Source organism: Calonectris borealis, chromosome 4 (assembly GCF_964195595.1).
Source record: "Calonectris borealis chromosome 4, bCalBor7.hap1.2, whole genome shotgun sequence".
NCBI classification, from domain to species: Eukaryota; Metazoa; Chordata; class Aves; order Procellariiformes; family Procellariidae; genus Calonectris; species Calonectris borealis.
In genome coordinates this window covers 19,848,402-19,861,334 of record NC_134315.1, presented here as the reverse complement: position 1 = coordinate 19,861,334, position 12,933 = coordinate 19,848,402, and the positions used below count along the sequence as shown (strand labels likewise).

The 12,933-nt window shown below is 36.8% G+C and overlaps 1 protein-coding gene across 1 annotated transcript in view; it reads left to right on the top strand.

The window, feature by feature from the left end:
• ADGRA3 (adhesion G protein-coupled receptor A3) overlaps positions 1 to 12,127 on the top strand; it is a 60,113-nt gene extending 47,986 nt beyond the window's left edge. The window contains exons 15-19 of the mRNA XM_075148849.1: positions 3,604 to 3,728; positions 4,269 to 4,392; positions 6,215 to 6,360; positions 10,262 to 10,357; positions 10,546 to 12,127. Coding sequence (XP_075004950.1) covers positions 3,604 to 3,728; positions 4,269 to 4,392; positions 6,215 to 6,360; positions 10,262 to 10,357; positions 10,546 to 11,788 — 1,734 coding nt within the window. The 3' untranslated portion in view covers positions 11,789 to 12,127. The remainder of the gene's footprint in view (positions 1 to 3,603; positions 3,729 to 4,268; positions 4,393 to 6,214; positions 6,361 to 10,261; positions 10,358 to 10,545) is intronic.
• The last annotated feature ends 806 nt before the right edge of the window (positions 12,128 to 12,933 follow it).

The following is a 12,933-nucleotide window of genomic DNA, read 5'->3' as shown; positions in this document are numbered from 1 at the left end:
AGAACAGAAAAGGAAGGGAAAATAATAATAATAATAATGATAGAATATACAAAATGAGTGATGCACAATGCAGTTGCTTACCACCTGCTGACCGATGCCCAAGCAGCGGTCCCCCTCCTCCACCAACCCCCAGTTTATGTACTGAGCTTGATGTCATATGGTATGGAATACCCTGTTGGTCAGCTGTCCTGGCTGTGCCTCCTCCCAGCTTCTTGTGCACCTGGCAGAGCATGGGAAGCTGAGAAGTCCTTGATTAGCATAAGCACTACTTAGCGACAACTAAAACATCAGTGTGTTATCAACATTATTCTTGTACTAAATCCAAAACACAGCACTACACCAGCTAATAGGAAGAAAATTAACTCTACCCTAGCCGAAACCAGGACAGCTTTGCACCTCAAATTTTCAAAATTCTTCCTCTTAAGAGAATTAAATAGTAGAATACCAAAAAGCTAAACATAAATAAAATTGAGATTTATATGCCAAGCTTTTTAAAACAGCTCAGAGAGCTTTTCACTTTACCTCTGAAGGTACTGTTTTAAATTACTTCAAACTGTTATAATCCTATGGTTGCTTCCTTTGATATTTTTAAAATACATAATCCTTTCCTAAAACATAACAGCATTCTTTAAAACGGAATTAAACTTCATTTGTATGTGTAGTATGCATGTAAAGAGAGATGATGCTTTAAATTGGTCACATTTCTGCCATCTGGAGGAAGAAAAATGAAGAACATAATCTGCTGCTCTAAATGACTATTTCTAGATTAACACATGGTAAGATTATATCAGTATCTTATTGTGAGTTATATAGAGAATTGTCGACAATCAGAAATCAAAAAAGTTAGAGGAAGGGGCAGCTTTCTTCTTTTTCTGGCAGTGGCTGTCATTCTATGTTTGCTCAAAACTGGTATTCCTTAAATATTTAGCTACTTGCCAAAATGTTAGGCTGTAGGGACTGGAGAGGAGAGGGTAGGTGGAGGAGGACAGAGAGTAACGCTAATCTGTTGGATGTTCCTTGCACACAGTTAATATACTACAAAAGCCCTGGATGTTTAAGTAGCTGCTGAAAAAGGTTTTCATAATGCCTATCCATATATTAACTAAAAAAGGCACAATAATAGCCTATTTCATTTGTAGACTTTGATAGTATTGTGGAAGTCTGGGTTCTAGTCCCAGGCTCATAGTTCTGGGTTCAGTTTTAGAAGTTTGGCTTTTAATTCAACAGTTGTCATTAACATCAAATACATGAACAGTACTGGCAGGAGGGACTTGAACGCAATATTCCATCATCCTGGCTGGATGGTGAATGACTTAACCAGAGTTATTTCACTCTTTTTTTAGTCTACTTTACTTTAGTGCATATGTGTGTAGAAGAAAGCAGGTTGTAACACCAACACATGCATGACGTCTTCTTACCTGTCACCAATCTGGAAGCAGCAAGAAGAATTCTCCTACAGTTTCTGTTCTCCGATACTCACTGGCTATGTGTGATGATATATTTGCTCATGCTTGTAACAGCAATGAGTTCCTAGGGATCTCCAGCTGGATATCAACCAGGCCATGGGTAGCGTTGAAATGCCTGAGGCATAATATCTTATGGTTTTTCTCAAAGTGTTTTTTCCAGGTGCCAAGGAAAACCAAATACATAAAAATCAAACTGACAATCTGATTAAATTAGTTTGAAATGAGGTTGGTGAGTTAGTTAGGAATAACAAATTTATATTCTGATGAAAGAACAATTGAAGGAGTGGTGAAGAGACTGCTGACTCTTGATTGTAAGATTCAATTCAAGACTCTTCTCCTGTCCATGAAATCAGATTACCTGTCTTAACCTTAAAAACAGATTGTAATCGCTGTGATTTTTCTCAAAACAAACTGAAGCTTCCTTCTAATGTTCTACTGTTCTTTGTGAATGCCAGATTTGTTCTCCTTTCCCCCAGCACACTTTTGAACTTTGCCAACTGTAGAGATTTAAGAGTGACAGAATTACAGGTGAGAGAATTTTCTGTATCCTGTCTGTTCTGAGAAGTTCTTTTTAATAGATTTTTTTCACTAATCTTAGTTAAGCAAATTTTTTTTATTTAGTGCTGGAAGGGACTGAAGTTTGAGGTGGTTTGTTTTTTTTTTCCCCAGTGTTCATTACCATTATGGAAGTGGAACCCTAGTAAATTGTAACTGCATCCAAACAGAATTATTTCTTCTTGCTATTCGTGTTGGTAAATGAAAATGTCACTCCTCAGGTGTTATTTGAAACACTGCCATACTTTAACAGTCCAAGGTTCCATTTCATGTTACTCCTTGAGTAGTATTTTGATGGGTGGGTTCAGAAAACTTGAACGATGCTAAAGAGCTGTTGAATTCTATTTGAGTTACCAGCTATCTATTCCTGTCAAGCAGTAATCATAGAATAACAGTCTGGTAGGAACCTCTGGGTGTCATTTGGTCCAATTACCTGCTCGAAGTTTGATCAGCTTCAAAGTCAGATCATATTGCTCCAGATCATATTCAGTCAACCTTTGAGTATTTCCAAGGACAGAGAATACACAGTCTTTTTGGACAGTACGTGACCACTTTCATCAGAATTTTTTTTCCTGTATCTAATCAGAATTTTCCATGTTGCTGATAATGTCCATTGCCTCTCATCGTTTCATGGTTTATTTCCACGAAGAGTTTGACTCAGTCTTCTTTACACCATCCCAGTAGTTAGTTCAATATAATAATGAGATTTCTTCCGTCTTCCTTTTCTTAAAGATGAACAAACCCAGCTTTTTCAGCCTCAGACATTGTGTGCTTCAGCCTGCTAGTCATCCCAGTGATCTGTTAGACTTACTCTATCCAGTATGTCAGTGCCTTTCTTGTACTGGGGAGCCTCAAATTGAAGACAGTTCTGCAGAGGTGGTCTCACACTACAGCAAAGTGTGGCCTTGGACTGCAGGCTACACTGCTGACTTGTGGTCAAATTTTGTCTACCAGTACTCTCAAATAGTTCTTTGGTTGCTTTCTATTCAGTCCAGTGTCCAGCCTGTATTGTTGCATGCATGGGGTTATTCCATCCCAGATGCAGATCTTTTCACATTTTCCGTTGCTACATTTCATGATGTTTTATCAGCCCATTTCTCTGGCTCACCAACATCTCTCTGAATATCCTCCAATCTATTGATCAGTCTCCCCAGTCTATAGCATCATCTGCAAACTTGCTGAGGGCACTTTCTGTAATGTTCTTTAGGTTATTGCAGAAGATAATAATCATAACTGAAACACAGTTCTACATGCTATACATATAAGTATTTTAAGAAGAAGAAAATGGTGTGTGTCTGTAAGCTGTTAACTTCTCTGTATATTCAAACATATATGAAGTTTAAGTGTTCTATGAGATGTGTGACTACATTTATAAAGGCCAGCCAGAATAGCAGGTAATTGTGGAAGAAAGCCAGGAACATCAAATAATAAATAATTGGAGGGTTAGGGTTGGGGGGGCGGGAGGGATTTCGTCTAGAAGATTCCTGTTACTTCTGTATTTTGTGTTTCCTCTGCCATTCCCCCCGCCCCCACAAAATGAAGAGATAAGGTGGACTAATGTTAATTTTGTTTTTGTTGTCAGGACTTGACAGGAGCTGAATTATATACACAGCCAGCTGATCTTTTACATCCAGTAATTTATGCCACTGCAATGGTTTTGCTAATGTGCCTGTTGATGATCATAGTCAGTTACATATACCATCACAGGTATGAATCAAAATTACTAGATTAAAAAAATCCGTTTCATAAGTGCTTAGGACTACTTTTTCTTTTTGACAGGAACACGATATAGTAATCTGCATTTGGTTTTTTTCCCCTGTAAAATTTGTTGATGCAAACTAACAGTTAAGCAAGCTATTTCATCTGTTCTTGAGTATGACAGTTTAGCTCTCATAACCATGTATCTCTTTAATTCTTCACTTTCGCTTTATGATGAAAGGAGAGACCATTCAAGAATGACGGTAGAATTTAACAAACTGTTCAGCCTTTTACATTTCTGTTGACGTGAAAGCTCGAAGCCTAAAATTTTTGAATCAGGCCCCAAATAGTTGTATAATGCTAGTTAATAGGAGGGTGTTTTAATTTCTTGTGATGAAGACCAGAGATGATATTTGATTACAAAGTACGTGGTAGTCAAACAATCATTAACAGTAATTATGTCTCATTTATCACAAGTATATCTTGCTAGTTTCTGAAAGACAATAATGCAGCTGTGTTTTGTGTTGTCTGATTTGTTTCTTTTAACAGTGTGATCAGGATCAGTGTAAAAAGCTGGCATATGCTAGTTAACCTGAGCTTTCATATTTTCCTGACATGTGTGATGTTTGTTGGAGGCATAACTCAGACCAGGAATGCCAGCATTTGCCAAGCAGTAAGTAAACATGCAAACACTTGGAAAAATTAGTTACCAGTTTCATACTCCTATATATGTAGATGCCCCCCTTGCCTGCTACAGAACAGTATACTGTACAGTATTCTGTACAGGCATTTTCATCAGAATGTAAAATTTAGACAAAAAATCCTTTTTTTTTTTTTTTAACCTTAAAGATTTCTCTTGTATTTTCATCCAGCCATGAACTAGTTTGTAACTTGAAAACTGGAAAAGTATTTCAGAAGTGCAACAGAAATTTTTTTTGCCCAAAATGCTATCACAAAAAAACAAGTTTTACCTGTTAGTTTTATTTTTGAGACTTACTTACTATGAAATTGTTTTATAGGCCTGTATATGGCCTTTACATACCTTGTGAAAACTGATTTCCACAGGCATTAAAATACTTATTTCCATTTGTTCAGTATAACCTAAAGGGTGGAAAAGAGAAGTGTCTCAAGTCAAAGACTAAACAAGCATCATTGAGATGTTTGAGACTCCTCTTTTATAATGAATTGTTCTTCTAAGATTTGGCCATCTCTAATTCAGTTGCAGTGTTTCAGTATAGTAAAAGTTGCCGGTTTGGAGTGATATCAGTGAAATTTTTTTAATGTTTTTCTTTTTTTGATCCAGTGATTCATAAAAGTTTCTAATCTCTCACCATAATATTCCGTAATGCTTTTTGTTTGAATTTACAGTAGTTATTAGTTTGATGGTTCAAAGAAGTGTTGCATGTTTCAATAAAATATGTCCCTGCTCTTTCTCCTACAAATATAAAGAGAATGCTAGTTTGTGTGCACGCATGTATAAGCACGTGCACACACACATATATATGGAGAGGAGGAGATAGTTTGAAAAACTGTAGTCTTCTTTCTTGCCTTCTTGGAGACAGTAATCCCTCCAAGACAAATTCTGTGATATGGATGGGTTGTTTAAGAGTTGTGCTTTTACTGGCGATTGAAACTTGCAAAAAAACCTACCTCCAGTCATCTTAACAGAAACTGAAATGTCACCTCTTCCATGCATGTGTGCTGTCATTTAAGGGATATATGAAACCTACTTCTTCCAGTCACTTCATCTCAGTGTTGGCTTATGAGTAAATACAGGAAAACCAGGTTGTGCCTTTCCTCGACAAAACTCTTGGGTCTTGGGATTCCTGGAACTTCTTTTAAGAAAACAATGTTCGATTTATAAAATACTGCAGATGCAAAAGGATCTGACAGACAGCCATTTTTTTAACAGTAGTGCCCAGTCAGTCTGTGAGGATGACTTTGCATTAATGTTTGGGCTGGTTAAATATCTAAAGTATGACACTTTCTTTTTTTTGCATTATGTTAAAATCGCTGATGAGTTTGTTAGCTGTCTATATTTTGCTGCCTGGTATGTAGTTACCACAATATCATTAGCTTGCTGTTCCCTTACTTGTTTCAGTTTGAATAATATCTGTAACACAAGACATTTTAAAGTTAAGTGTTTCATAAAATACAGTTTCCTAAAGTGTATGATTGATATATAATATTAAAAATGTCAGCCAGCAAAGTTCTTCCCGCGTTACTAAGTTTTCCTTCCACTAGAGGCAACAGCAGCTATGTAGCCTTTCCAGACTCAACTGATATGAAGATGGGTTTGCGTAACATATTTTACTTTTTTGAAAACCACAATGACTTGACATTTAGAACAGTCATAGTAAGACAAGAGGGTTTTTTCTCTCTTGAACTGAGCTTTTGAAAATGCAGGTTTTATACCAGTTGCGTGTTAAATGATTAATTTTTAACTTGATAAAAAGGAAATGTTTGGGGTTCATTTTTATTTTTATTTTTTTAAGGTTGGGATAATTCTCCATTATTCCACTCTTGCTACAGTACTGTGGCTGGGCGTGACATCTCGTAATATTTACAAGCAAGTAACCAAAAAAGCAAAAAGATGTCAAGATCCTGATGAACCACCTCCTCCACCCAGACCAATGCTGAGGTGAGCTTGTTGTTTGTGTCTGCAACTCATTATTTCCCAAGTCGCTATGCTCATATTCTGATCAGAAAGTGTAACAGATTTTTTTGCAAGTGCCTTTCATAGAAGATTTTCTTTCCAGATCCTTAAAGTCCTTTCCAGATTTTTCTGTTTCTCAGCATTATGTTAAGGAGGATGAGGTGAAGGGCGATTGTTAGCATATTACTGTTGCAGTGCTGTGTTCCTGATTTATAAATTAAGAAATGGTAGTGTTTCAGCATCACCACTGGGGCTTTGATTAGGACTTTAGATAGCAACACTTCCCATTAAATTATCATATAAGAAAGAATGTGGAGAACTGTTATCATGCAATTAACCAACGCTGCATTTTAGGTAAATAGAGTTTAATATGTTTTCCAAAGATTGCTTACAAATAGTTTGAAAAACAGGTACCGGTCATTACCAAATAAAAATATGTTCTTTGTGAAGCATTCCCACTGAAATGGGACAAACTAGTTACCTGTGAAATTCACCTTATGTGAAAAACTTCTAATAGAAAACATTAACATACTTTGTTCATATAGCTTACTGAGACCCTGGATATTAATTAAAAACTGCGAAGCTGAAATTCTCCACAAGGTGGCAGAAGTTGATTAACTTTGGTTAGTTATAGGCAAATATTTAGAAAGCTTGATTTTAAAGTACAGAGACTGTAGAAAATCAGAAATGCTTTTTTGAATATCATCAACTAAAATTTGCAGTACTATTTACAAGCATATAGAAATATTTAATTGATAAAGTAGAAGGTAGAAGTTTAACGTTTATACCACGTAAGTGCCGTCTTTTGCTTTCCTTAACTTTTATTATTTTTCTTTTAAGAAAAAGTACATCTGTTGTATTCACTGTAGGATATCATGCCCATCACCAACTGTGTGCCTTCCAGCAGGGTAATGAGTAGCCTTTTTAATATCTGTTGTGATTTTTTTTGTTGTTTTTTTTTCATCCTTTATTATTTGTCATGGAGTTCTTGCTTTGGAAAATATTACAATAAAATTACCAGCCTCACAGGCTCAGCTCTGCATAGACGTAAACATGTACGTACCCATTTCAGATCTGGACACCTCATCTGTGACAATGGCAGTAACTCTGGAGACAAGTATCAGAACAGAGCAAACATGCTTCGTATTTTCCAGATTTTCTCAATGTCCAACTTCTTGCGGATCAGGGATTTCCTCCATCAGATAGATGTGTGATGTTTTTGCATGGAACAGCCATAGAAGGATTTTTTTTTTTTCATTCAGTTGTCTTTTAAACTTGTGTTCAAAACAAAACTACCCATGGCACAGGGCAAAGAGTTTTGAGCAAGAGTTTCTTGCTTTTTTGGAACTGGTCACCTACTGTTATCAGGCCCCCTGTTTGTTGAATTTAAAGAGACAAAACAGCTGATTCTCTGTTTGCCTCCACACTGTTTATGTTTCTCCTCCATATGCCTTTTTAGAATTAAGGTCTTTTTGGAACAGAAAAAAAACCCCAAAACCCAATAAATGTATGTAGGTATACATTTTTCTCCTTATCTGCCATATGTAAATTATTCTGCTTTGTGTTCTTTGGGTTTAAAGAAGTCCACCTTGCAGATGATAGGTAGACATGATGTTTACTGATCATCAGTTCCTGTAGGTATTTTCTGAGGGTGGACTTCATTCATACCTGTTAAGCTTCCTTCTCCTCTAGCATAGATAAGCTTTATTCTTTATTTTGGAAAATTCATTGCATGTAAGACAATTTTTTTGGTGATGAGGATATTAATTCAGCGTTAATTGGACTTTGTCACATGTCATGAACAAGATGGAAAAAGACTTTGAAATGGATCCAGTGTTCTGCAGAAAGCCACTATAGACAGTAGAAGAGATTTGCAGTGGCTCACAGTAGCCATGTTGAGAAGATAGTGCAACACTTGGCACTGGTTAGAATTTCTTAACTGTGAAAAACTTTATGCCAAGTATATTCCATTGCCATGCCAGGCAAGAGGGTGTAAAAATAACTGAGGTCCTCAGCTGCCAATCACAAGAAGGAAATGGAGTCTGTCGTGTAGAAACGGTATTTTGTTCAGCAGACTCCAACCAAGATAAAAGGAAACAGTTTCAAATTTTTTAACTAAAAGAATTACTTTACAAAGAACCTCGCTGAAGATCTTACTGGATGGGATACTTCATGTAAAGCACAAAATAAAATAAAAATACAAATATTTGTATTTTGTAATTTTATTTAAAATAAATACAAATATTTGTATTACTATAATACAAATACTGGGTGACTGTTCTACTTAGAAACACAGCATTTCGCTATTTACGTTTTTTTTTCTGTTACCATCATAACACCTCTTGTGTACCCATGTCATTAGATTTGTTTTTCTCTCTTTGATCTAACTTAAGGAACAGTTTTAGCTTGTACAGCATTCTGCCTCAGAATCTTAATATTACTGCATCTCCTCTAGCATACTTTGTATATGTTTTTTAGTTACTATTCTGTTTGCACAGCTCCTTGCTGCATGATAGTTTTGCTTTGTAATTTGGGCTTTTAGGAATTGCTGAAGACTTAGACACATCAACGCACAAGTGGCTTGGTTTTTTTGTTTGGTTGTTTTTTTTTGTGGTGTTGTGGGGGTTTTTTGTGTTGGTACTTGGTGTCTTGAATGGTTCAAGGCTGGTTGTAAACATGTTCCTTCAATACGGCAAACTGAACTATGGCTACAAACAATCCATACCGCTTCACTCTCCCACCAGTAATGATTTGCCTTGTATAGAACAGCTTCACCTAGCTGTTCATGTATGAGTAGTGGTGCATCTTTGAGGCAGTGATTTAGTAATTTGTAGTGAAAGATAGGTAGAGTAAAATCTGCCACAAAGATCTGTTTCATCTGGCCAGCTCCCGATTGCTGCATCAAGATACTGAATAAACCAATGCCAGAATTTGATCTTTGTAGGATTCAGCAACTAAGTAATATATTTAGTGTACCTAGACTTCCAAGAAAGACTTCATTTATTTTAGACTGGTTTTTTGTGTCTCAAGTGAGACAGCAGTAACTTCTGGTGGCTAATCTGAAATGCAGTGGAAAGGTCCAGGACCATTGGAATAGGTGTCTCTTGTTGACGAAACAAACTACCCATCTGTATGTCACAGTAGTAGTTTTCACTGTATGTTCTGATCTGAATTTGGACTGGATTAACATAAGATGCAGGACAGTGTGCCATTAATTTGAATGATTGTCAGTAATTCTTGATCTGCCACTAATGAATTCAGTGTGAATTCACAGAAATTGGGATGAAAAATTAGATACTCCAATAACATATGCCCTCATCCTTGTGAAGGCATACAGTTTTTATTAACACCACCACAGGGAAGCAGGAGGTATATACTATGAGATTATAGAGTCCATAAAAAACAAATAAATGAAAACAACACCAGCACCACTCCCCAAGCCCCTCCACACAAAAAAACCCAAGCAACAAAAGTTCTTATGGCTGATTTTCTGAACATAGTGTCCATAATATTAGGCAAGTTTAATCTCTGGAACAAGAGACATACCACTTAATATTTTCCTTCTAAGTTTCCGTATTCTATTCCAGCAGTTTACAACTTTGGACTGCCAGCTTTTGCTTCTTCTGTCTAACTGTGTATACCTTCGTTCAGTGCCTTCCAAGGAGGTGAGCAGCTGTAAGAGAGAGCTGGTTTATAACAGGAGCAAAAAAATTGTAGTGAGGAAGACTTAGAAAAAATTTATATTGCCGAAGCCCAAACCTGATTCACGCTAATTATTTTCTTAAAGAACTTGCATATTTCCAGAATCCAGAGGAAAGCTCTCCTTTACTTCATGGTGACTGAATTGCCACTAAGCAGCCACTGATATACTGGCTTTACTTTTTAGGTTCTACCTTATTGGTGGAGGGATCCCTGTCATAGTTTGTGGAATAACAGCAGCAGCAAACATCCGAAATTATGGCAGCAGACCTAATGCTCCTTAGTAAGTACCATATCACTGAGAGCTCTGTCATGGGTTTGCTTTTCTAAGTACTTGTTGCAATTAATTCTGATTCTTCCAGAAAATGTAACACAGCCAAGATAATTTCAAAGTACCATTATGAACTGATAAAGCCTAAGTGATTTGTGAGATGATGTTAGTTTTGATTCTTTGGTTTGTTTCTTTTCCAGTTGCTGGATGACTTGGGAACCTAGCTTAGGAGCATTTTATGGACCAGCTAGTTTTATAATTTTCATAAACTGTATGTATTTTCTCAGCATATTCATACAACTAAAACGTCACCCTGAACGTAAATATGAACTTAAGGAACCCGTTGAGGAACAGCAGCGTCTGGCCACCAACGAACACGGGGAACTGGCTCATCAAGATTCATTGTCAGTGTCGCTAGTTTCTACATCTGCTTTGGAGAACGAGCACAGTTTTCAAGCACAGCTGCTGGGAGCGGGCCTTACTTTGCTTTTGTATGTTGCTCTGTGGATCTTTGGAGCTCTGTCAGTTTCCCTGTATTATCCCATGGACCTGATCTTCAGCTGTTTTTTTGGGGCAACATGTTTAAGCCTCAGTGCCTTTCTTATGGTGCACCATTGCGTTAACAGGGAAGATGTCAGGCACGCTTGGATAACAACTTGCTGCCCTGGAAGGAGTACGTATTCAGTGCAAGTAAATGTTCAGCCCTCCAGTTCCAGTGGAACTAGTGGAGAGGCCCCTAAGTGCACCAACAGTAGCGCAGAATCTTCATGCACAAATAAAAGTGCATCAAGCCTAAAAAATTCTTCTCAAGGTTGTAAACTAACGAACTTACAAGCTGCAGCAGCTCAGTGCCACCCTACTTCTCTGCCATTGAACACAGGTCCTCAACTTGATAACAGTCTCACTGAACATTCAGTGGATAATGACATCAAAATGCATGTAGCTCCCTTAGAGGTACAGTTTCGGACAAACGGACACCCAAGTCGGCATCATAAGAACAGAAGCAAGGGACATCGTGCTAGCAGGCTTGCAGTATTGAGGGAATATGCGTACGATGTTCCCACAAGTGTGGAAGGAAGTGTGCAAAACGGCTTACCTAAAAGTCGACAAAGCAACAGCGAAGGGCATTCAAGGAGCCGAAGAGCCTATTTGGCATATAGAGAACGTCAGTATAACCAATCCCAACAGGATAGCAGCGATGCTTGCAGTACACTTCCAAAAAGCAGCAGAAATACTGAAAAAACAATAGCTACCAACAACAAAAAAGATATTCTAAGGAAACCAATATCGGTTGAACTTGAAAACCAACAAAAATCTTACGGCTTAAATTTAGCCATTCAGAATGGACCACTTAAAAGCAGTGGACAGGATGGAGCCTTGCTCACTGCAGACAGTACTGGTAATATTAGAACTGGGTTGTGGAAACATGAAACTACTGTGTAGCATTGTAATTCATTGCGGGACAAATCCATATGAACTGTGATTACACATTCCTTAAAGCTACTTAACACTTTTAAAGACTGTTTACAAACTCCAGGTACTTTATGCAGGGAGGAAACAAAGATAATCTGCCAAGCAAAAGATTGTATGCATTATTATCTTTGCCGTTCTTACAAAGATGAACTTTCGGTATTTTGTGAAATTTTTTTTGAAGCATCAGTCTTGAGAGATGGAGAACATAACTTTGTACATTTTTATTTTTTACCTGTAACCCTGCAGATGTGTCCACAACACATTTCAAATTTGTATTTAAATGTATAATAAATAGTATTTTCCCCAGCAGCCCAATGTTGCACTTATTTATTGGGTTTTTTAAAGATTATTGCAGTGAATGTCATCTTGATTTTACTATTTCAGTATCTGAAACTTGTAATTTTCAGTTACTAAAGACAATGTTCGGTGTCTGATATAGACAATGTAAATAGCTCAATTAATTACATAAGGCCTAGAATTTGTTTGAAGTGAAGAAGCTACATTTTAAAGAGATTTTTAGTATACAGGCAATTCATTTACTCCAAAATCATTGTCTTGTACTTGCTGCATAAGTTAGTTATATTTTTAGATGGCTGTGGCTTATTTTAATGCACTTGCACAGAGTTTTAGTTTACTTGGTAATGTTTTTAGATAATACTCTATTTTGCCCTCATAATTACCTGACTGGGATTTTTTTTTTAATTTGTTTTAATAATTTCTCATTGAGAAGGTTATGAATGTTCACAGACAATAGGTGCTAATTTGCAAAGGTTGTCAGCACATATCTGTGAAAACTCATTCAGTTGTAATAGTGTGCAAAAATAAGAGCACAGGTGTTTTAATAGGTGGCAATGGGATAATTTAAGAGTATGATCAGTTTGCAAAATCAGGGTCTTTACGTTCAGTGTCACCGTTCAGTGTTTTGAGTTGCAAGTTCACTTTTACTCACCTGTATGTGACCATTTGCAGAATAATCTCCAATACTATACAGCATCTGTGTTTTAAAAAAAAAGAAGTTTCAGTAGAAGGGCTATATTAATAAGGTTATCAGTTTTATAAAGCACGTAAATTCCTGCAGTAGAAATAGCTAAAACATGCAATCTTTTACAATAATG